This window comes from Giraffa tippelskirchi, chromosome 10, assembly GCF_054371585.1.
Source record: "Giraffa tippelskirchi isolate mGirTip1 chromosome 10, T2T-mGirTip1v1.2.pri, whole genome shotgun sequence".
Lineage (NCBI taxonomy): Eukaryota > Metazoa > Chordata > Mammalia > Artiodactyla > Giraffidae > Giraffa > Giraffa tippelskirchi.
The window spans coordinates 144,780,853-144,803,428 of record NC_137284.1 but is presented as its reverse complement, the minus strand read 5'-3'; the positions used below and the strand labels follow the sequence as shown (position 1 = coordinate 144,803,428).

Here is a 22,576-nt window from a genome sequence, read left to right as displayed (position 1 = left end):
TACCCAACAGAAAGCTGAGTGGTTATACAAGTTATGAGCTTATGAGGAAGATTGGGCTAGAGGTTAGACACTGGTGAATTGTCAGCATTTCGAGGTAGTAATTAAAGCTATGAGATTGATGACTGGGTAAGATAGGAATAGAAGACGTCGGAGTATAGATTGGTGTTAATGACAGTTAATGAATGAAGACACAGTGAAGAAGAAGAATATTGTTACTGATTAATACAAGCAGATTGGGAGAAAACATGGAGAGAGAATAGGCTGGCAGTGGAGGTTGTAGAGAGAGATAAAAATAGCTGTCCCCGTTAGCTGTCCGCTCCCACTGTGCTCGTCTATTATGTCAGCAAGAGGTTGGTTACGGGTCACACACAGGGTGAGAAAGTCTTAAGAAAAATGATAGGGTTGTGTTTACCCTCGATGTCATTGGAATACACTATAGCATTGCCCAAAGGATAACTCAGTGATAGCTCAGATGAAGGAGAAATTTTATTTAGGACAATAGAAGAAATTGTTTTGAGTTTTTGAGATGGACTTCATAAATTTCTAACCAGGGTATCCATATGTCTACATTTGGCTCCCTGTCCTTTAATTTCTCTTTTTCCATTTGGATAGGTAATGGTAATTGTTTCTAATTTCTAACACCAGATTTTGGGGGATGTGTTTCAGTAGCTGTATTATTTCTCTTCTATGAAGCCAGACCCTTCCTAAGTGCTTTCAGTGTCTTCCTTTGTCTTCATATCAGGACTTTCTATTTCTTCCATGTGTACATTTTCAACTCCTCACCTTCCTTCTAGATTATTTCCATCACCATAAACATGCGCTGAGAGCGCCCATCTTTAAAAAAACAAACAAACAAGAATATTCCTTAACTACCAACTGTGTCTTAATGGCAGCTCTGATTCTCAGTGTTGTGTTCCGGAAAGTGTTAGCCATAGAAATTGTTTCTAGCCTGTTGACCTCCTAGGCATTTTAACCTGTTCTGATATGGTCTTACTCTACCCATTCACTGAAATTGCTTTTTTAAATCTTGCCAATATCTCCTTGACGCCAGATTCATTAGATATTTTCTGTTCTTATTCAGTCTTTCAGATGTTTTCAAACTACTCAGTATTTCCTCCTTCTTGAAATGCTCTCTTGTCATGACAGCTTTCTTAATATTCCTCTTAAATATTTCACTGGGTAGTCCTTTCATTGTTCACTCCCTAATTTCTGCATATTTGTTGGGCTTATTAGTACTGAGCTACACTCTGCCTACTGTCGTTGGGAGAACTCCTCCAATCCTTTGGCTTTCAAAATCATGTCTGGGTTGGCAACACTTGGAGTTCCATTTGATATGCCCATTGAATGTGTCAGAGTCATCTCAAATATAATACATTACTAACTAAACTCGATTGCCATCACTGTAAAAACTATATTTTTCAATTGTTTTGTATCTCAGAAAATGAGATGACTGTTGGCCCAGTTCCCGAAAAGAGAAAACAGGGGATCATAATGATGCTTCTCTCGGGTACTCCCCACACAATCCATTTGCCAGCCCTATCAATTTTATTTATAAAATATATTTCAAATCTTGCATTTATCTCCATTTCTGTTGTCAGTGCCCTAGACCGAGACACCATGATCCCTCGCTTTTGACCACTGAAGTGACTTCTCCAGTATTCTTTAATTTCCCCCATCGATCCACCATGATATAAGAGAGTGACCTTTTAAAGTGAACATTGGATTATATCATTTTCCAGCTTTGAACTTGGCAGTGGTTTCCATGTCATTTAGAGGAAAACTGCACCCCTTGGCTTGGCATGAAAAGTCAAAAGCCCTGTGTAGGCTGGGCCAGACACCCTCTTGCAACCCATCCATTTGCCATGTGGATTTCAGTTCTTGAGGCACACATCAAGATATTCTTCACCTTCTGATATTTGTGTGTTTTGTCACTGTACTGGAGATCTCTATTCATGACCAGCTTTTTCTTACAGTTGGAGCCCCTCTGAGGTCTTCGTTGATGACCGCCTCTAAATAGGTCACACATTGTTCTTTATCAAAGCACCTTGTTCTGCCCTGCAGAGCACTTTGTGTGTCCTAATTATTTACAGGTATTACTCATTTGCTAGTTTGTTGCCATCCTCCTGGAGTGTAAGCTTTGGGAGACCACTCATGAAATTTGTTCTAAACTCATTGTACCAGGCAGGGTGCAGAAGATGTGATCAGTGAATATCTTTTGACCAAATGAATTTATAGAGGAGTGAAAGTGTTAGTTGCTTAGTTGTGTCTAACTCTTTGCCACCCCATGGTCTCTCCATGGAATTCTCCAGGAAAGAACACTGGAGTGGGTTGCCATTCTCTTCTTCAGGGGATCTTCCCGACCTAGGGATTGAACCTGGGTCTCCTGCATCACAGGCAAATTCTTTACCAATGAGCCACCTGGGAAGCCCATGAAGGGGTTAATTTTCCCCCAAATCTCTAAGAACTCTTATTCTAAGAGTACAATTTGGAAATGATTCTTATGACACATACTATGTGCCGTGCTTAGTCACTTAGTCGTGTCCGACTCTTTTCAACCCCCTGGACTGTGGCCCACCAGGCTCCTCTGTCCATGGGATTCTCCACGCAAGAATACTTGAGTGGGTTGCCATGCCTGCCTCCAAGGCATCTTCCCAACCCAGGGATCGAACCCAGGTCTCTCACATTGCAGGCAGAATCTTTACTGACTGAGCCACCAGGGATGCATGACCCATGGGGATTCTTAATTAAGAGACCTTAGATAGTTTACTTCATGTAAATGAAAGAAACAGTCACTTTAGAATTAGTTTGACTTGTGTTCAAAGGACATCTCTGCTTCTTTTTCCCTTAGTGGCGTCTCTAGGGGTGGGACCTGGAGCGGGGTTGTTAATCACTGTCTCCAAGGCTTTGTGGGGTGCTTGATACCTGAAGTGTTTTTAATGAATGTTGAGTTGATTCCTTTAAGTTGAAACATTCTAGATGGACTCAGTTTCCTTACACATAAGCTGCTTGGATTGGTCTATAATTTCTAAGATACTTTAAAAAACTCTGTGAGTAATGCTTTGCCAACAAAGGTCTGTCTAGTCAAGGCTATGGTTTTTCCCATAGTCATGTATGGATGTGAGAGTTGGACTATAAAGAAAGCTGAGTGCCAAAGAATTGATGCTTTTGAACTGTGGTGTTGGCGAAGACTCTTGAGAGTCTCTTGGACTGCAAGGAGATCCAACCAGTCCATCCTAAAGGAAATCAGTCCTGAATGTTCATTGGGAGGATTGATGCTGAAGTTGAAACTCCAATACTTTCGCCACCTGATGCAAAGGGACTGACTCATTGGAAAAGCCACTGATGCTGGGAAGGATTGAGGGCAGGAGGAGAAGGGGACGACAGAGGATGAGATGGCTGTGTGGCATTGCCAACTCATTGGACATGAGTTTGCTTTAAACTCCGGGAGTTGGTGATGGACAGGGAGGCCTGGCATGCTGCAGTCTATGGGGTTGCAAAGAGCTGGACACAACTGAGGGACTGAACTGAACTAAATATTATGAATTGAACTGGCTGCTTTGGGCAATAATTGAGCAATTGTGTTATGCATTTTTGCTAACCATACTGAAAATAATTCCTCAAATAATGGATCACCAAGATTTTAACACCCATAAGTAATAGCCCTATTCTTACCCAGTACTTGATGGTGGTATATGAATAATTCAGATTATTGATGAACAATAAAAGATGTTATAATATTAGAAGCCTTGCTTTGCTATCTTAGCAGCATGTATCAACACTCACATTTGCAGTGTGAGGCTTCTGAGTCTAATTTCAGTTCAATAATTTAGGAGAAATGAATAATAGTCAAAAGGAAATAGTATGAAACATTTAAGTGCTTGGGAAAGATGGATGATAAAACAGCAGTGGTTCTCTAGAAGTGTTCTTTTTCCCCTGACTGATAAAAAACAATAGATGATCCTCCAGAATGGTAGCTATGTGATTTGTCAAGGAAATTAGGTTGAGAATTTCATTCAATTCAACACACATTTATTGGCTTTCACTTTGTTCAAGCTATATTTAAGCAGCAATAGAAAAAAATTTATATCAGATCTAAGAAGACCTCTAAATAGATGGACACTTGACATCTCAAATCAGAGTCACAGAGACAATTACTCAGTTTCTACAGTGGTGATTTGTATGAGTTATTCTATCTGTGCCTCAATTGCCTACCTGTTTCCTAAGAAGGGTGATATTAAAAATATTCAACAACTTGCAGAGTCATAAGTATTTAAATAAGCAATTTAAAAGTGTTCTCTTTTATTCCCTAAATAAACTACATGGTATTATAAATCTGTTTACCAAACAATGTATGTCACTGCACAAATGATTCATCATCAGTCTTATAGTTTCTCAATAATTGTTGATTTGTGGAAATTGCTGGTTTAATCTTTTGATTAGGGTTGTCACTCACTAAATAATCCCATGAGCCAACCATGATTTCTCACAGGTAATTGCATCAAATTCTTCCAGTGTTTTCCTCCTTCAATTCTTAAATGGAGAGTCATTAGGTGATTTATAATCTCAATAAGCAGAGTTTCTCTTAACATCAGTGTTATTGTTCATTCTCCCCCAGCTTCTGCTAAACTAACAGCAATTATAGTAAATTTTTCCATCTCTCGTAATACTGCCTGACATTTTTATGTATTCAATATTTCCACTACTGACTGTCATTGAAATCATTTATTGAAAGAGCTTGAACTTGATATTTCAGAGCAGAGACGAGGCCCTGCCACAGACTCGTTGAGAATACAGGCTCTGCTGCCAGCCTGCCTGGGTTTGAATCCTTGCTTGGCCCTTGACATTTGAAGTCACTACTCTATACCTTAGTTTCATCGTCTGTGAAATGAGGATGATGATGATAATTCAAGTCAAACCTTTTGATAAGCTGCCCTACAATGGCGTGAATTGGGATAGAGTAGACTTAGCAGTTGGCCCCCGTCCTCCCAGGCAGTGGGCTAAAGTGCTTCTCATGTGGGTGGGCTGAAAAGCTGGAACAGTCTACCTCATCTGTGAGGTGAAGGGTCTGGTACCTTCATCCCAGTAGAGTTTCTGCACTGACCTGGAGGTATGGACAGTGAGCAGGTTCCTGGACTTGCAGCCCTAGGCCCCTGAATTCTTTATATTGAGACCTGGACAGACAGCTGCCAACAGTGGGGCACAGCCCAGTTTTCTGACTTTGTGGGGGAACCCAACGGCATTGTCCAGGCTACATGGTTTATTTTCAGAAGAGAGCTCCAGAATCTTAGAGACCTGCTATGCCCAGAATTAACATTCTAATTTCCTAATAATGAGAAGGTAGAAATGGTATGCAGTGTTGAGGGCATGGGGGGTGCTATGGTAGCTATGGAGGAGCCAGAGGGATGGTAGAAGCACTGAACCGCAATTTATCAATCAATAGAGACATATTTCAATGTTTTTACCAACTCAGGGTTTTACTAGTAGTCATCAACTAAATAACACCTCTACTCATGAAAATTCTCATGAAAATTAAAATTATTATTATATATAAGGCATTTTTTAATTAATTAGTTTAATTGGAGGATAATTACAACATTGTGATGGTTTTTGCCATACATCAACATGAATCCTGGAATGTGAAGTCAAGTGGGCCTTAGAAAGCATCACTACAAACAAAGCTAGTGGAGGTGATGGAATTCCATCTGAGCTATTTCAAATCCTGAAAGATGATGCTGTGAAAGTGCTGCACTCGATATGCCAGCAGATTTGGAAAACTCAGCAGTGGCCACAGGACTGGAAAAGGTCAGTTTTCGTTCCAATCCCAAAGAAAGGCAATGCCAAAGAATGCTCAAACTACCGCACAATTGCACTCATCTCACATGCTAGTAAATTAATGCTCAAAATTCTCCAAGCCAAGCTTCAGCAATACGTGAACCGTGAACTTCCAGATGTTCAAGCTGGTTTTAGAAAAGGCAGAGGAACCAGAGATCAAATCGCCAATATCCGCTGGATCATCAAAAAAGCAAGAGAGTTCCAGAAAAACATCTATTTCTGCTTTATTGACTATGCCAAAGCCTTTGACTGTGTGGATCACAATAAACTGTGGAAAATTCTGAAAGAGATGGGAATACCAGACCATCTGACCTGTCTCTTGAGAAACCTGTATGCAGGTGAGGAAGCAACAGTTAGAACTGGACATGGAACAACAGACTGGTTCCAAATAGGAAAAGGAGTACGTCAAGGCTGTATATTGTCACCCTGCTTGTTTAACTTCTATGCAGAGTACATCATGAGAAACGCTCGGCTGGAAGAAACACAAGCTGGAATCAAGATTGCTGGGAGAAATAACAATAACCTCAGACGTGCAGATGACACCACCCTTATGGCAGAGAGTGAAGAAGAACTAAAGAGGCTCTTGATGAAAGTGAAAGAGGAGAGTGAAAAAGTTGACTTAAAGCTCAATGTTCAGAAAACTAAGATCATGGCATCTGGTCCCATCACTTCATGGGAAATAGATGGAAAAACAGTGGAAACAGTGTCAGACGTTGTTTTTTTGGGCTCCGAAATGACTGCAGATAATGATTGCAGCCATGAAATTAAAAGACGCTTACTCCTTCGAAGGAAGATTATGGCCAACCTAGATAGCATATTTAAAAGCAGAGACATTACTTTGCCAACAAAAGTCCGTCTAGTCAAGGCTATGGTGTTTCCAGTGGTCATGTATGGATGTGAGAGTTGGACGGTGAAGAAAGCTGAGCGCCACAGAATTGATGCTTTTGAACTGTGGTATTGGAGAAGACTCTTGAGAGTCCCTTGGGCTACAAGGAGATCCAATCAATCCATCCTAAAAGAGATCAATCCTGGGTGTTCATTGGAAGGACTGATGTTGAAGCTGAAACTCCAATACTTTGGCCACCTCATGCGAAGAGTTGACTCATTGGAAAAGACCCTGATGCTGGGTAGGATTGGGGGCAGGAGGAGAAGGGGACGACAGAGGATGAGATGGTTGGATGGCATCACTGACTCGATGGACATGGGTTTGGGTAGACTCCGGGAGTTGGTGATGGACAGAGAGGCCTGGCGTGCTGCAATTCATGGGATCACAAAGAGTCGGACACGACTGAGCGACTGAACTGAACTGAACAACATGAATCAGCCGTGGGTGCACATGTGTCCCCCCATCCTGAATCCCCTTCCCACTTCCCTCCCCACCCCATCCCTCTGGGTTGTCCCAGAGCACCGGCTTTGAGTGCCCTGTTTCATGCATCAAACTTGCACTGGTCATCTATTTTGCATATGGTAATATACATGTTTCAATACTATTCTCTCAAATCATCCCACCCTCGCCTTCTCCCATAAGAGTCCACAAGTCTGTTCTTTACATCTGTGTCTCTTTGGCTGTCTTGCATGTAAGATCATTGTTGCCGTCTTCCTAAATTCCATACATATGTGTTAATATACTCTATTGGTGTTTCTCTTTCTGGCTTACTTCACTCTGTGTAATAGACTCCAGTTTCATCCATCTCAAAAGAACTGACTCAAGTGTGTCCCTTTTTATAGCTGAGTAATATTCCATTGTGCGTATGTACCACAACTTCCTTATCCTTTTGTCTGCCAGTGGACATCTAGGTTGCTTCCATGTCCTAGCTATTGTAAACAGTGCTGCAATGAACATTGGGGTATGTGTGCCTCTTTCAATTCTGGTTTCCTTGGTGTGTATGCCGAGCAGTGGCACTCCTGTGTCGTATGGCAATTCTGTTCCCAGTTTTTTAAGGAATCTCCACACTCTTCTCCATGTTGGCAACAGTTTGCATTTCCACCGACCGTGTAAGAGGGTTCCCTTTTCTCTACACCCTCTCCAGCATTTATTGTTTGTAGACTTTTTGATGGTGGCTATTCTGACCGCCATGAGATGGTACTCACTGTGGTTTTGATTTGCATTTCTCTGATAATGAGTGATGTTGAGCATCTTTTCATGTGTTTATTAGCCATCAGTATGTCTTCTTTGGAGAAATGTCTGTTTAGTTCTTTGGCCCACTTTTTGATTGGGTTGTTCGTTTTTCTGGTGTTGAGCTGCGTGAGCTGCTTATGTATTTTGGAGATTAATTCTTGGTCAGTTGTTTCATTTGCTGTTATTTTCTCCCATTCTAAAGACTGCCTTTTCACCTTGTTTATTGTTTCCTTCATTGTGCAAAAGCTTTTAAGTTTAATTAGGTCCCATTTGTTTATTTTGGTTTTGCTTCCATTACGCTGAGAGGTGGGTCATGGAGGATCTTGCTGTGATTTATGTCAGAGAATGCTCTGCCTATGTTTTCCTTTAAGAATTTTATAGATTTCTGGTCTTACATTTAGATCTTTAACCCATTTTGAGCTTATTTTTGTGTATGGTATTAGATACGTAAGGCATTTTAAAAAGTGCCTGACACAGAGATAGTACTCAAGAAATGTTAACTATTATTATTAGCTTCTTTCTGAGAATAGTGTAAGAATTGTATCCTTATTTTATTAAACTGCCACAGTAGAAAAAGCAAGACAAAAACTAGACTAATTAGTAGGACCATTATGTTTCTTTGTATCTTATTATAGTTAAGACCATTGTTCCTCCAAGATCTTTGTTTAGCTTTAATTTAAATTGGTTTGACATTATGAAGAGAGATAGAGGTGACATTTTGGAATTGATAATGCTAATGTTTGTTAGAGGTATCTTTGTCACTCTGAATTTCATGTCTTGACATAACATTTTTTTTCTCGACACTGATCTGTTTTCTGTGTCCCTCCTTACTTAGAACAATGCCTGGATAGTAGGCATTTGGTAAGTGTTTGCAAAGCTGAATATATATTAGAGGGCCTATTTTAAAGGGCAAATATAAACTGACCTGACAATACAAATGTTAATTTCAGGTAAAGTGTGTGTTCTTAGAAAAGGACAGAAGAAAAACATTAACAAATATTTTAGGTAGATTGGCCTAAGAGAGATGAATTGTATGTAGGTTACTAGGGTTTACCTGTAGCCTTAGGCCTGAAGACCACTGTCTCTCTTATAAAGCATCCCAACAGCTGGGTGACATGTGCTTCTTGAGTGATTATCTATTTGGGAGGAAAAGGACCTTCCATGTTTCCTACAGCACAAGCCAAGAAAGGGGGCTTCCCAGGTGGTACAGTGGTAAAGAATTCACCTGCCAGTGCAGGAGATGCAAGAGACATGAGTTGGATCCCTGTGTTGAGAAGCTCCCCTGGAGAAGGAAATGGCAACCCACTCCAGTATTCTTGCCTGGAGAATTCCCGTGGACACAGGAGCCTGATGGACTACAGCCCGTGGGGTCGCAAAAGAATTGGACACAACTAAGCGACTAAGCATGCACACAAACAAGCCCAGGATAGACCTTGGAAACTGATCTCATTCAGAATACCTAAGGACAACCTCATTATAGAATTTCACGATATGCCCACGTCTCTTGTCTTTGGCATCAGTTTTCTTCAGCATTTCTCTTCCTTTACTTTCGCTAGTTAAAAAAAAAAACAACTCTCAAATCATGAGATCTATTTCTTTCTGAGAATTTGATTTCTTTAAAATTCATCCTAACACAAATGTTGAGTATGATGCTTGCCTGGCACTTATAAAGCATTAAATACACATTTGTTTTCTAAAATGGATGTCTTTGTCCTTCTCTCCTTCATCTCCTTTCTTTAAGAATATTTCTTACCGGCCTCAGTTACCTCCCAGCCCAAGGTCACAAACCTAAACCATGTTTTTACTAAGAAGAAAGCAGAGTACCAGGAATTCATTACAGCCATTTGTCACCAGGAAGCTGCAGAGAGAAGGCGTGACTAATGGTTTCTGCAAATATGAAAGATCCAAAGAGGGGGACTTAGCTTCGTTTCCCCAAGTGGATTCATGTGTATTGTTAAACAAATCACACAGGCACATACTTGTTTTTGTGCTAAGATGGGCTTAAATGGTTGTTCATGGAAATCTCTACTCTTAAAACACTTAAAAAAGGAGTCCTGGAGTTTGCGGATTGAAACGTATTCGTTTGCTTTTGTTTTCCCACAGAACTTTGTGCGTCACCACTGGGTACACAGGCGCCGGCAGGAAGGAAAGTGTAAGCAGTGTGGTAAGGTAAGGCGTCGCCCCGCGCAGCCATCTGTGGCAGGAGGGTGTTCGGGCCTCGGCAAGCACCTGAGGTAGATGAGTCCCATCACCTGAATCCAGGGCTCAGTACCTCACTTCCCTTCCAAAGGCCTCCTTCCTTTTGGCCTCCTTCCCTTAAGAAGGGCTTCCCTGGTGGCTCAGATGGTAAAGTGTCTGCCTGCAATGCAGGAGACCCGGGTTCAATCCCTGGGGTAGGAGATCCCCTGGAGAAGGAAATGACAACCCACTCCAGTACCCTTGCCTGGAAAATCCCATGGACAGAGGAGCCTGGTAGGCTACAGTCCATGGGGTCCCAAAGAGTTGGACACAACTGAGCAAATTCATTTTTTTTTTTGTCCCTTAAGAGGTGTTCTTTTTGTTCTAGAACTCCCTCAAGAGGCAGTGGTCTTCATAGCAGGGATTGGTATGGTTTGAGTGCTAATCCCTGGTATGAAGGAATTTTTATTTCCTTGTTGACAATTAAAGAAAGGAGACTTCCTCTTTTGTTTTAACTCCCTCCTGAGGACTGCGGGTACATCACACACTTCAAACAACAACAGAAAATCAGCAGATGGATGAGTGACGCTGCTTGTGTTGACATGTTGTGGTTGAGCCAAACTGGGTAGAAGGACAACATGGAAGCAAGAAGTGTGTTGCTCTCCTGGGATATTACCCGCTTCCTAGAAAGAGATGCCCTTCCCATATGTGGTCATTTATGTCTACTCCTTGAGTGTCAAGGGCTGTAAGCCCCTCAGGGTGCAGGGCCATGTGGAAGAGTGAGGCAGGGCTCTTGAAACCTGCATGCTCTGTAGACTGCACGATATTGACCCTAACAGATTTAGGTTATGGCTTTTTTCAATGTACAAAGATCTACTTTAGGCATGAAAGGATACTCTGAGAAGGTTAATCCAGTGGTAAATCCTACTACAAAGATTTTTTAAAAATTACATCAATATAAACTGGTCTCTTGATATTTCCAATTTTCCTGAAGCAATCTCTAGTCTTTCCCCTTCTGTCATTTTCTTCTAGTTTTATGCACTGTTCATTGAAGAAGGCCTTTTTGTCTCTCCTTGCTATTCTTTGGAACTCTGCATTTAGTTGGATATACCTTTCCCTTTCTCCCTTGCATTTTGCTTCTCTTCTTTCTTTAGCTATTTGTGAAGCCTCCTCAGATGACCACTTTTCCCTCTTGCTTTACTTTTTCTTTGGGGATGGTTTTGTCTGCTGCCTTCTGTACAATATTGCAGACCTCTGTCCATAGTTCTTCAGGCCCACTGTTTACTAGATTTGATCCCTTGAATCTATTCATTACCTCTACTGCATTTTCATAGGGGATTTGATTTAAGTTGTACCTGGCTGTCCTAGTGGTTTTCCCCCTTTTCTTTAGTTTAAGCCTGAATTTTGCTGTGAAAAGCTGATGATCAGAGCCACCATCAGCTCCAGGTCTTGTTTTTGCCAACTGTATACAGCTTCTCCATCTTCAGCTACAAGGAATGTCATAAATTTGATTTCGATATTGACCCATTTGGTGATGTCCAAGTATAAGTTATCTCTTGAGTTGTTGAAAAAGGTTGTTAGCTATGACCAGTGCATTCTCTTGACAGACTTCAGTTAGCCTTTGCCCTGCTTCATTTTGTTCTGAAGATTTCACCCAAAGATGGGCACAATAAAGGACAGAAATGGTAGAGACCTAGTAGATGCTGAAGGGATCAAGAAGAGATGGTGAGAATACACTGAAGAATTGTACAAAAAGATCTTAATGAATTGGATTGCTACAACTGAGTGGTCAGTCACCCATAGAAAGACATTCTGGAGTATGAAGTCAAGTGGGCCTTAGGAAGCACTGTCATTAATAAAGTTAGTGGATACGAAGGAATTCCAGTAGAACTGTTCAAAACCCTAAAGGAGGATGCCATCAAGGTGTTTCATTCAGTATGGCAACAAGTCTGGAAGACCTAGCAGTGGCCATAGGACTAGAAAAGGTCAATCCTCATCTCAATTCCCAAGAAGGGTAGTACTAAAGAATGTGCTAACCATTGGACAGCTGTACTCATTTCCCATGCTTATAGTCCAGTTCAGTTCAATGTCCGACTCTTTGCATCCCCATGGACTGCAGTATGCTAGGCCTCCCTGTCCATCATCAACTCCCAGAGCTTGCTCAAACTCATGTCCATTGAGTTGGTGATGCCATCCAACCATCTCATCCTCTGTCGTCCCCTTCTCCTCCTGCCTTCAATCTTTCTCAGCTTCAGGGTCTTTTCCAATGAGTCAGTTCTTCAAATCAGGTGGCCAAAGTATTGGAGTTTCAGCTTCAGCATCAGTCCTTCCAGTGAACATTCAGGACTGATTTCATTTAGGATGGACGGATTGGATCTCCTTGCAGTCCAAGGGACTCTCACGTCTTCTCCAACATCACAGTTCAAAAGCATCAATTCTTCAATGCTCAGCTTTCTTTATAGTCCAACTCTCACATCCATACATGACTACTGGAAAAGTCATAGCTTTGAATAGATGGATCTTTGTTGGCAAAGTAATGTCTCTGCTTTTTAATGTGTTGTCTAGGTTTGTCATAGCTTTTCTTTCAAGGAGCAAGCGTCTTTTAATTTCATGTCTGCAGTCACCATCTGCAGTGATTTTGGAGCCCAAAAAAATAAAGTCGTCTGCTGTTTCCACTGTTTTTCCATCTAATTGCCATGAAGTGATGGGACCAGATGCCATGATCTTAGTTTTCTGAATGTTGAGCTTTAAGCCAACTTTTTCAATCTCCTTTTTCACTTGCATCAAGAGGCTCTTTAGTTCGTTTTCGCTTTCTGCCATAACAGGTGGTGTCATCTGCATATCTGAGGTTATTGATGTTTCTCCTGGCAATCTTGATTCCAGCTTGTGCTTCATCCAGCCCGGCTTTTTGCATGATGTACTCTGCATATAAGTTAAAATAAGCAGGGTGACAATATACAGCCTTGATGCACCCCTTTCCCATTTTGGAATCAGTCTGTTGTTCCATGTCTGGTTCTAACTGTTGCTTCTTGACCTGCATACAGATTTCTCAGGAGGAAGGTAAGGTGGTCTGGTATTCCCATCTCTTTAAGAGTTTTCCACAGTTTATTGTGATCCACACAGTCGAAGGCTTTGGCATAGTCAATAAAGCCAAAGTAGATGTTTTTCTGGAACTCTCTTGCTTTTTTGATGATCCAACGGATGTTGGCAATTTGATCTCTGGTTCCTCTGCCTTTTCTAAATCCAACTTGAATATCTGGAAGTTCATGGTTCATGTGCTGTTGAAGCCCAGCTTGGAGAATTTTGAGCATTACTTTGCTAGCATGTGAGATGAGTGCAATTGTGCAGTAGTTTGAACATTCTTTGGCATTGCCTTTCTCTGGGATTGGAATGAAAACTGACCTTTTCCAGTCCTGTGGCCACTGCTAAGTTTTCCAAATTTGCTTTCATATTGAGTGCAACAGTTTCGTAGCAGCATCTTTTAGGATTTGAAATAGCTCAACTGGAATTCCATCACCTCCACTAGCTTTGTTTGTAGTGATGCTTCCTAAGGCCCTCTTGACTTTGCATTCCAGGATATCTGGCTCTAGGTGAGTGATCACACCATCGTGGTTATCTGGATCATGAAGATATTTTTTGTATAGTTCTTCTGTGTATTCTTGCCACCTCTTCTTAGTATCTTCTGCTTCCACTATGTCCATACCATTTCTGTCCCTTATAGTGCCCATATTTGCCTGGAGTGTTGCCTTGGTATCTCTAATTTTCTTGAAGAGATCTCTAGTCTTTCCCATTCTATTGTTTTTCTCTATTTCTTTGCTAGTAAGGTCATGCTTAAAATCTTGCATGCTAGTCTTCAGCATTATGTGAACCAAGAACTTCCAGATGTCCAAGCTGGGTTTAGGAAAGGAAGAGGAACCAGAGATCAAATTGCCAACATTTACTGGATTATAGAGAAAGCAAGGGAATTCCATAAAAACATCTATCTCTGTTTCATCAACTATGCTAAAGCTTTTGACTTTATGGATCATGACAGACTGTGGAAAGCTCTTAGAGAGATGGGAATACCAGACCATCTTACCTGTCTCCTGAAAAGCCTGTAGGTGGGTCAAGAAGCAACAATTAGAACCCTGTATGGAACAACAGATTGCTTCAAGATTGAGAAAGAAGTATGACAGTCACCCTGTTTGTTTAACCTATACGCTGAGCACATCATGAGATGGATGTGTTACAAGCTGGAATCAAGGTAGGCGGGAGAAATATCAACAATCTCAGATATGCTGTTGATGCCACCCTAATGGCAGAAAGCAAAGAGGAACTAAAGAGCCTCTTGATGAGGATGAAGGAGGAGTGTGAAAGAACTGACTTAAAGCTAAATATTAAACAAAACTCAGATCATGGCAATCAGCCCCATTACTTCATGGAAATAGAAGGGGAAAAGGTGATGTAGTGACACATTTCCTCCTCTTGGGCTCTAAACTCATTGTGGATAACGGCTTCAGCCATGAAATCAGAAGACGATTGCTTCTTGGCAGGAGAGCTATGACAAACCTAGACAGTGTGTTGAAAAGCAGAGACATTTTTCTGCTGAGAAAGTCCCTATAGTCAAGACTGTGGTCTTGCCACTAGTCACGTATGGTTCTGAGAGCTGGACTTTAAAGAAGGCAGAGCACCAAAGAATTGATGCCTTTGAACTGTGGTGCTGGAGAAGACTCCTCAGAGTCCCTTGGTTGCAAGGAGATCAAACCAGTCAATCTTAAGGGAAACCAATCCTAACTGCTTGTTTGGAGGACTGATGCTGAAGCTGAAGCTCCAGTATTTTGGTCATCTTCTGTGAACAGCCAACTCTTTGGAAAAGTCCCTGATGCTGGGAAAGATTGAGAGCAGAAGAAGAGGGTGTCAGTGGATGGGATGGTTTGATGGCGTCACTGATGCAATGGATGTGAACTTGGGCAAACTTCAGAAGATGGTGAAGGACAGGGAGGCCTGGCATGCTGCAGTCCATGAGGTCTCAAAGAGTTGGACACGACTGAGCGACTGATCAACAACAACAAGCTGGTCTCAATAAAGAAAGTTTTGATTTGGTAGAGTGGAAGATAATTTGGGAAATTATAGTCCTCATCAACTCATTTCTAACATGTGTATTTATTCATGTGACTCCTTTGGGTCAAGCACTGGGGTGAACTGACCAGTATGCTTTTTGACAATAGAGGGAGGCAAGGAAGTTTTGGCTACCTAAGTTGTGTGGAGGGTGAGTGAGACATGGAAAAAAGTTTGATTAATTTTGTTGTTTGCCCAGTGCCTGGAAAGAAAATATACTGCAGCCATTGGTCACCAAGCTCTTCTTTGGAAGGCTACAATGTTTAGCCTCAAGGGTATGGCCCTCTCTCCATTATAACTGGTAATATCTCCTCCAATTCAACACAGTGACTTCCAACTGGTTCCCTTCTAGCCTGGAATCTTTCCAGGTTAGAAAATAGATTAAAAGCGACAAAATAGATTAAAAAGGGGAGGAGGAAAAAAGGTGGGAGGGGAAGAGGTAAAAATAAGAGGAGGAGGGAGGAGGAGTTGAAAGATGCTTACTAGGCTTTTTCCACAGCTTGAAACAAAAAGAGGTCAGCCCTCTGCCCTCACATGACCCTCCTTCATTGGGTCCATCTCCTCCTTCCCTTTCTAGTGTTGCCCTAGTGGTGGTGGATTAGTCGCTAAGTCATATCCGACTCTTTGCAACCTCATAGACTGTAGGCCACCAGGCTCTTCTGTCCATGGGATTTTCCAGGCAAGAATACTGGAGTGGGTTGCCATTTCCTATTCCAGGGGATCTCCCTGACCCAGGGATCGAATCCTTGCCTCTTGTGTTGCAGGTGAATTCTTTACTGAGTGAACCACCAGGAAAGCCCTGGTGTTGCACTTGGGCTTACGAATTTTTTCTTACTTAGTGTAGACTGTCTACAACTTTCCCATAAGAATGTGCACATGTGTATGCATAAGAGAGAATGAACAGGTAGGCACAGCCAATTTTAAGGTCAGAGATGTGAACAGTAGGAAGGATTTGGAAGAACTTCCTTCACTGGAGAGCCTAGCAGATGGCACCCCCTCAGCAGTTTTCAAGCCATAATAGATTAGGAGGAATTTTATTAAAAGAAAATCAATAAGCATTGTATATCTTGTGACAAATACTCCCTAGCGTCATATTACACTCCCCTTCCTGGCCTTGCCTTCTGTTGGCGTGGTCAACCGCAGAGGAAGAACTGGACACCCTGCAGTCGGAGTTGCTGTGAACGTGTCTCCCTTCCCACCCAGTGTCCCCAGGCAACCATCTAGGAGTGCTCACAGGGCGCTTCTCATCACGGCTGTCTGCAGAGAAGGCTGTGGTCCCAGCTCTTCACATAAAGTTCCTACAATACTGTACTGTTATATTCATCTCCTGTGTTTATAATACAGCTGCTTATGGATTCTCACAGGCTCAAGCAATTGTGGCATGGGGTGGTCTTAAATCCGTCTCCTTGCTGGATAATAAATAACCCTTCTTTGGAGCCTGGTTTATCCCCTGGATTAGAAGAAACCCAGTGACTCTCTTTCCATTTGCAGACTAGGTGGTTAAAGCTTCATTTCAGGTTTTTTGTGCTATGCATAGTTTTCATCAGTATGGTTGGCTGTACATTTTTACATATCCAGAGATTTCTAAACAATTCCACACACACACACACACACACACACACACACACACACACACACTTCTATACAGATTATTCCACAGTCTATCTGTTGGGATGGGGTAACAAATATATTCACTTAGCAAAACCAAATTTTTAAACTGATGGTTTAAAAACATTTGGGCTTATTAGTGTTTATAGCTAAGAGTGTTTGTAGTTTCACTTTCTGCTTTTTAAAAATTAGCAGTAAATATTTGGACTAATTTTCTTGCAATCCTTGAATGTGTTTGAGTGTGTGTGGCATATAATGAATAGCAAATGAGACTGCTTGTGATTCAGTTGCTTTACCATTCACTCACCACCAGACTACATGTTTATGATCACCGCATAGGGTTACATTGTTTTCATTCATAATCCTACATTGTGTAAGAGTTAGGGTCCAGGCTTCCCTGGTAGCTCAAACAGTAAAGAATCTGCCTGAAATACAGGAGACCTGGTTTCATTTCCTTGATTGGGAAGATCCCCTGGAACAGGGAATGGCTACCCACTGCAGTATTTTTGCCTGGAAAATCCCATGGATAGAGGAGCCTGGTGGGCTACTGTCCAAGGGGTTACAAAGAGTCGAACACGACTAAGGGATTAACACTTTTGTACTTTCTTTTAGGGTCCAGGAAGGAAAGAGATCTCACACTCAAATTATGTAATTTGATGTGTTTAATAAAGAGAATCTTTAAAATGCATGAGCAGAAGAGAAACCACAAGGAGAGTGTAGAACTTTATTCACCTGTCCCTGGAACGCCATGGCAACTCTAACTTGCGTATTTCTGTATGATTTTGATTCCTTCTTCCTCTGTCACAGCAATTCTGGCATTGCTCCTTCATTTAACAGTCATTTTTCATTCAAATTTTCAGACACCATTCTAGTATTGGTTTTAGCATCCTAGTGTTAGCACTATAGTCTGGGGGTCCTGTTAATGTGTTAAATTCTTTGTTGTAGAATGCTCCCACATTGAGAAACTCTCTTTTATTCAACATTAAGTCCTGCCCCGCTTTGTCCTGCACCCCCAGGACCCAGTCCCATGCACACTTTCCTCTTCCTGTTGGTATATATTGGTTAGATCCTACAGCTAGATTTTTCGAGATGTATTCCTTTTTCTCTCTGAGAGGCCTCTGCACATTCCAGACTGGGTATATTGGTGTGAAGATTATTAGGTCATCTTAGATACTAGCAAGAAGAGTCGATTGAGTAGATCTCACACTAGAATGGCATTCGAAACTTGAACAGCAGCAGCAGCAACAAATCTATCCTCCAATTAAAAAAAAAAATTTAAGAATGACATGATGGTTACATATCCTGACTGCGTAGAGAGAGGAGAGTGGATATCTATGTATTTCAAACCCTTCTAGTACTGACATATATATATATATATCTTCATTTGACCGATTCTAATTTGTATTTTTTTTGCTATAATAAGACTATAATTATTAGTAAAAAAAAAAAAATCCATGTTAAGTGAGGTAGAGATACCAGAATTGCTGTGATAGAGGAAGTAGAAATCAAAATCTCACAGAAATAGGCCTGCTAGAGTTGCTGTATCAGAGACAGCTGGAAAACCCATCAGTTTACTATTAAAATCCCAAAGTGAAGTCAAAGCTGTTTCTAGGTAGCAGAATCTTTTCTTTCTCTAAAGCATCCATTATATGGTGGTATTCTTTGTCATAAATTCATGAAACCAGAAGGAGCACAATCTAAATAATTTCGGCAGTTTTGTCAGTATCTTTCTCAGTTGTCTGGGAGCTGTTACATAAAAAGTCTAATTTTGCACCAGAAGAAAGTGTAATTAGTTTTACCAGCACAGTAGTGTTTTTCTCCATTAGTTAAGGGTGGAGACTACAGCCAGTTATGTCCTGGAATGTCATACTGTCAGCAAGATTATAGACTATAGGACTTCTCAGAATATATGTAATGATTTGTAGTTGGTAACTGTGATAACATCAATCCTGTCTTTTAAAAAACGTAGTTTTGGTTAAAAACAAATTTTCCGAAAAACAGCCTGCTTGGTGAATATTATCGAGCTTCCCCTTGTAGCTCAGCTGGTAAAGAATCCGTCTGCAGTGTGGGAGACCTGGGTTCAATCCCTGGGTTGGGAAGATTCCCTGGAGAAGGGAAAGGCTACCCACTCCAGTATTCTGGCCTGGAGAATTCCATGGACTGTAATAGTCCATGGGATCGCAAAGAGTCTGACATGACTAAGTGACTTTCACTTTGGTGAATATTATCATCATTAAAGTTATAATTTTTATTGGGATGGTTATCAGTTATGGGGCAGAGATGGACATTAATTTTCATGGAAGGCCATTATTGTTATAATTATAGCTAGTTGTACCATTAGACAAATGGTATAGTTCCTTATATTTTTGTATAAGGAACTTCCCTGGTATTCCAGGACAAAGACATAAAACTAGCAGTTAATGTTTTGTATGCAGTTTTGGCCGTATTGAATAAATATCTGTATCAAGCATTTTTATCCTAGAATCAGAATGGTCATAAAAACATGAACACACAGTTAAAATAGTTAACGTGTAAACTGAAATGTAAATTTGTGCCCATTGTTATAGGCTTAATTTCAGTTATACTTTATTTTATTTATTTTTTAATTTATTTATTTTAGTTGGAGGCTAGTTACTTTACACTATTGTAGTGGTTTTTGCCGTACGTTGATATGAATCAGCCATGGGTTTATGTGTTCCCCATCCTGAACCCCCCTCCCACCTCCCTCCCCATCCCATCCCTCTGGGTCTTAATTTCAGTTGTACTTTAATTACAAGGTTAAGCCTTCTACTTCCATGACATATCTGCATCTGATGAAAATATTCTGGACATCATGCCTTAGGCACTTCGTACACTCTTACAAGTTTGTGGTAACAGGATTATGTTGAGAATCCTGTGCTCTAAATTCTGCTCCTCCCACCCCACCTCCACCCCTGCTCCGGAGACTCAATTTTTGACCTGTAGCTTGTATTAATAGCAAGGGCCTTTGGATAAATTAATAGAAAAAGCAGAAACTATCTGAGAATAGGAAGACTGGCTCTGATTAATAAATTGTAATTACCAAAAAAAAGGAGATAAATGCTCTATTGAGGAATAATAAAATGTCAGTCTTTGTACATGAATCAGTGATTACCCTTGAGTGAGAGTTTATTATGACCAATAAGGACATAAATTTTCAGAGCTCTTAATGCCACATAGTTAAACTCAGTGAACAAAAATTTCAATTTTTCAAAGATAATTCTAATAAAGTAACTGTAGATTCATATAATTTACAGCACCGTCAGAAGTTAGAAAAATTGGTTACTGTAATTCAGTTTATAAAGCTATTATTTATTTTAACTCAGTTTTACTTCAGTTTATGTCTACATTTTGAAAATCTTGACTGTTTATAAAATGTGTGAGTTTAAAACCAGTAAAATCAGCATAGGAAGCTTTAGGACGCTCAAGTAAATTAGATTTTCTATGATTAAATAAATCCTAATCTTGCATAAACTACAACATTAATGGTACCATTTTTACACTGTGATAAAGCCAAGGAAAAGGCATATTATAAAACTAGTCTAATATCCAGTGATTTGCATTGCCAGGCAAGGGTATGCCTATTCATGGAAAATTAGGCTGAATAGTTTGTTGACGGGAAAAAGTTAACAATTTGCATTTATGAGGAAAGAGATCAGTTCATGGAGACTTTGCTAATTAACTATTGAAGGTTAAGCTCTGTACAGGACAGTTTGTAAGTCTGTGGATCATCAGTTAAACAAGTGCCGTGTTTTATTAGTCATAAGGAAGTTTTCAGTTAGATTGGTGTGAGTTTGCCTGTGGGTCAAAGGTCAAACAAGCATAATTTTTTCTTCGTTAGAAAAAAGTTTTCAATTAGGTTGGTTGGTGTGGGTCTACACCTGGGTCGCTCAAAGGTCTTAGTTACTTAGCTTCAGCTGGTGAAACGCTGAAACGTCATCACTGGTTGTCGGCTTCCGCTGGTTAAAAGCAGTTGCATGGGAACGGCACAGCCAGTTTGAGATCTGCTCCAACGGGAAAAGTTTCCTTCTACGTTGTGAGTATCAAATCACTATAGTACTTCTATCCCACTGGATAAGTTTATAAGAGTGCTATAATAGTTATATTTTAAATTTTTAATTAAAACATTGTAAATTTAAAATTTCAATTTTGTTTTTCTGGTAATAATGAACTTTGCATCTAATTAAACTTAGGATGAACATTTTATTAGATATTAAACATAATATACGTAAAAGAGGTATACATTTTTCAAAAATGAAAGGGAATATTTGAACAAAAATGAAATACTCTGTGTTAAGATGAATATTGATTTAGCCTTAGATAATTCCCTTGGGTTTGCTTTTGTAATACTTTATGAGTCTTGAATATGCAAGTGGACATGGCGAGGTTTATTTTGCTGTCAGTGGTTAAAGTTTTGGAGGCTAGAGCAGTATCTACTCTTGGGTTGAATCAAATCATACAGGGACTGGGACTGCAGTCAGGAAATTCCCTCACCCAAATCTCAGTTAAATATACAAACAATAAGAAAGTTTGTTTCAAGTAAAGCTCCCTTTCCTGGATTTGGCCAAGACTATAAAACTGAGTGCTATTTGGTGTATGCCCTTGGGTGCACAAGAAAAAAAGGCAACAAAGCTCTAGCTGCTCAGAATAAATGTTGTTTAAACTTTATTCTAAAAAACTCAACTGTTTTCCCTCAAGGTTCTTGGTATTTATAATTCTGAAGTCAGTTAGCTCCAGCTCATCTGACCTCACACCCCTATTTTCTTTGTGGATAGTGATGAATGAAGTAGCCCTTAAAAATCAGAGTCAATTGAAATTCAGTCAGGGCATCTATCGGTATCACAATATCAGATTTGGGCTAGCATTTATAAATGGGTAATTAGGAATCTGACTCTTCCTGATGTGCTGAGATCCCAGCCAAAACCTGCCCATGGGATCATGGAGGCTCCAGGGTGTTCTCAGTCAGTTCATTCGCTCAGTCCTGTCTGACTCTTTGCGACCCCATGGACTGCAGCACGCCAGGCCTCCCTGTCCATCATCAACTCCCGGAGTTTACTCAAACTCATGCCCATTGAGTCGGTGACACCATCCAACCATCTCATCCTCTGTCATCCCCTTCTCCTCCTGCCTTCAATCTTTCCCAGCATCAGGGTCTTTACAAATGAGTCAGCTCTTCGCATCAGGTGGCCAAAGTATTGGAATTTCAGCTTCAACATCAGTCCTTCCAATGAATATTCAAGACTGATTTCCTTTAGGATTGACTGGTTTGATCTCCTTGCAGTCTAAGGGACTCGTGAGAGTCTTTTCCAATACCGTAGTTCAAAAGCATCAATTCTTTGGCGCTCAGCTTTCTTTACAGTCCAACTCTCACATCCATACATGACTACTGGAAAAGCCATAGCTTTGAGTAGACGGACCTTTGTTGGCAAAGTAATGTCTCTGCTTTTTAATATGCTGTCTAGGTTGGTCATAACTTTTCTCCCAAGGAGTAAGCGTCTTTTAATTTCATGGCTGCAGTCACCATCTGCAGTGATTTTGGAGCCCAAAAAAATAAAGTCTGCTGCTGTTTCCACTGTTTCTCCATCTAATTGCCATGAAGTGATGGGACCAGATGCCATGATCTTGGTTTTCTGAATGTTGAGCTTTAAGCCAACTTTTTCACTCTCCTCTTTCACTTTCATCAAGAGGCTGTTTAGTTCTTTGCTTTCTGCCATAAGGGTGGTG

At 40.7% G+C, this 22,576-nt stretch overlaps 1 protein-coding gene across 3 annotated transcripts in view; it reads left to right on the top strand.

The window, feature by feature from the left end:
* The window catches only part of DGKI (diacylglycerol kinase iota), a 486,267-nt gene that overhangs the window by 215,221 nt on the left and 248,470 nt on the right, over positions 1-22,576 (top strand). For all 3 annotated transcript variants that reach the window (XM_081533024.1, XM_081533025.1, XM_081533023.1), the window contains exon 6: positions 10,055-10,120. In XM_081533024.1, coding sequence (XP_081389150.1) covers positions 10,055-10,120 — 66 coding nt within the window. The remainder of the gene's footprint in view (positions 1-10,054; positions 10,121-22,576) is intronic.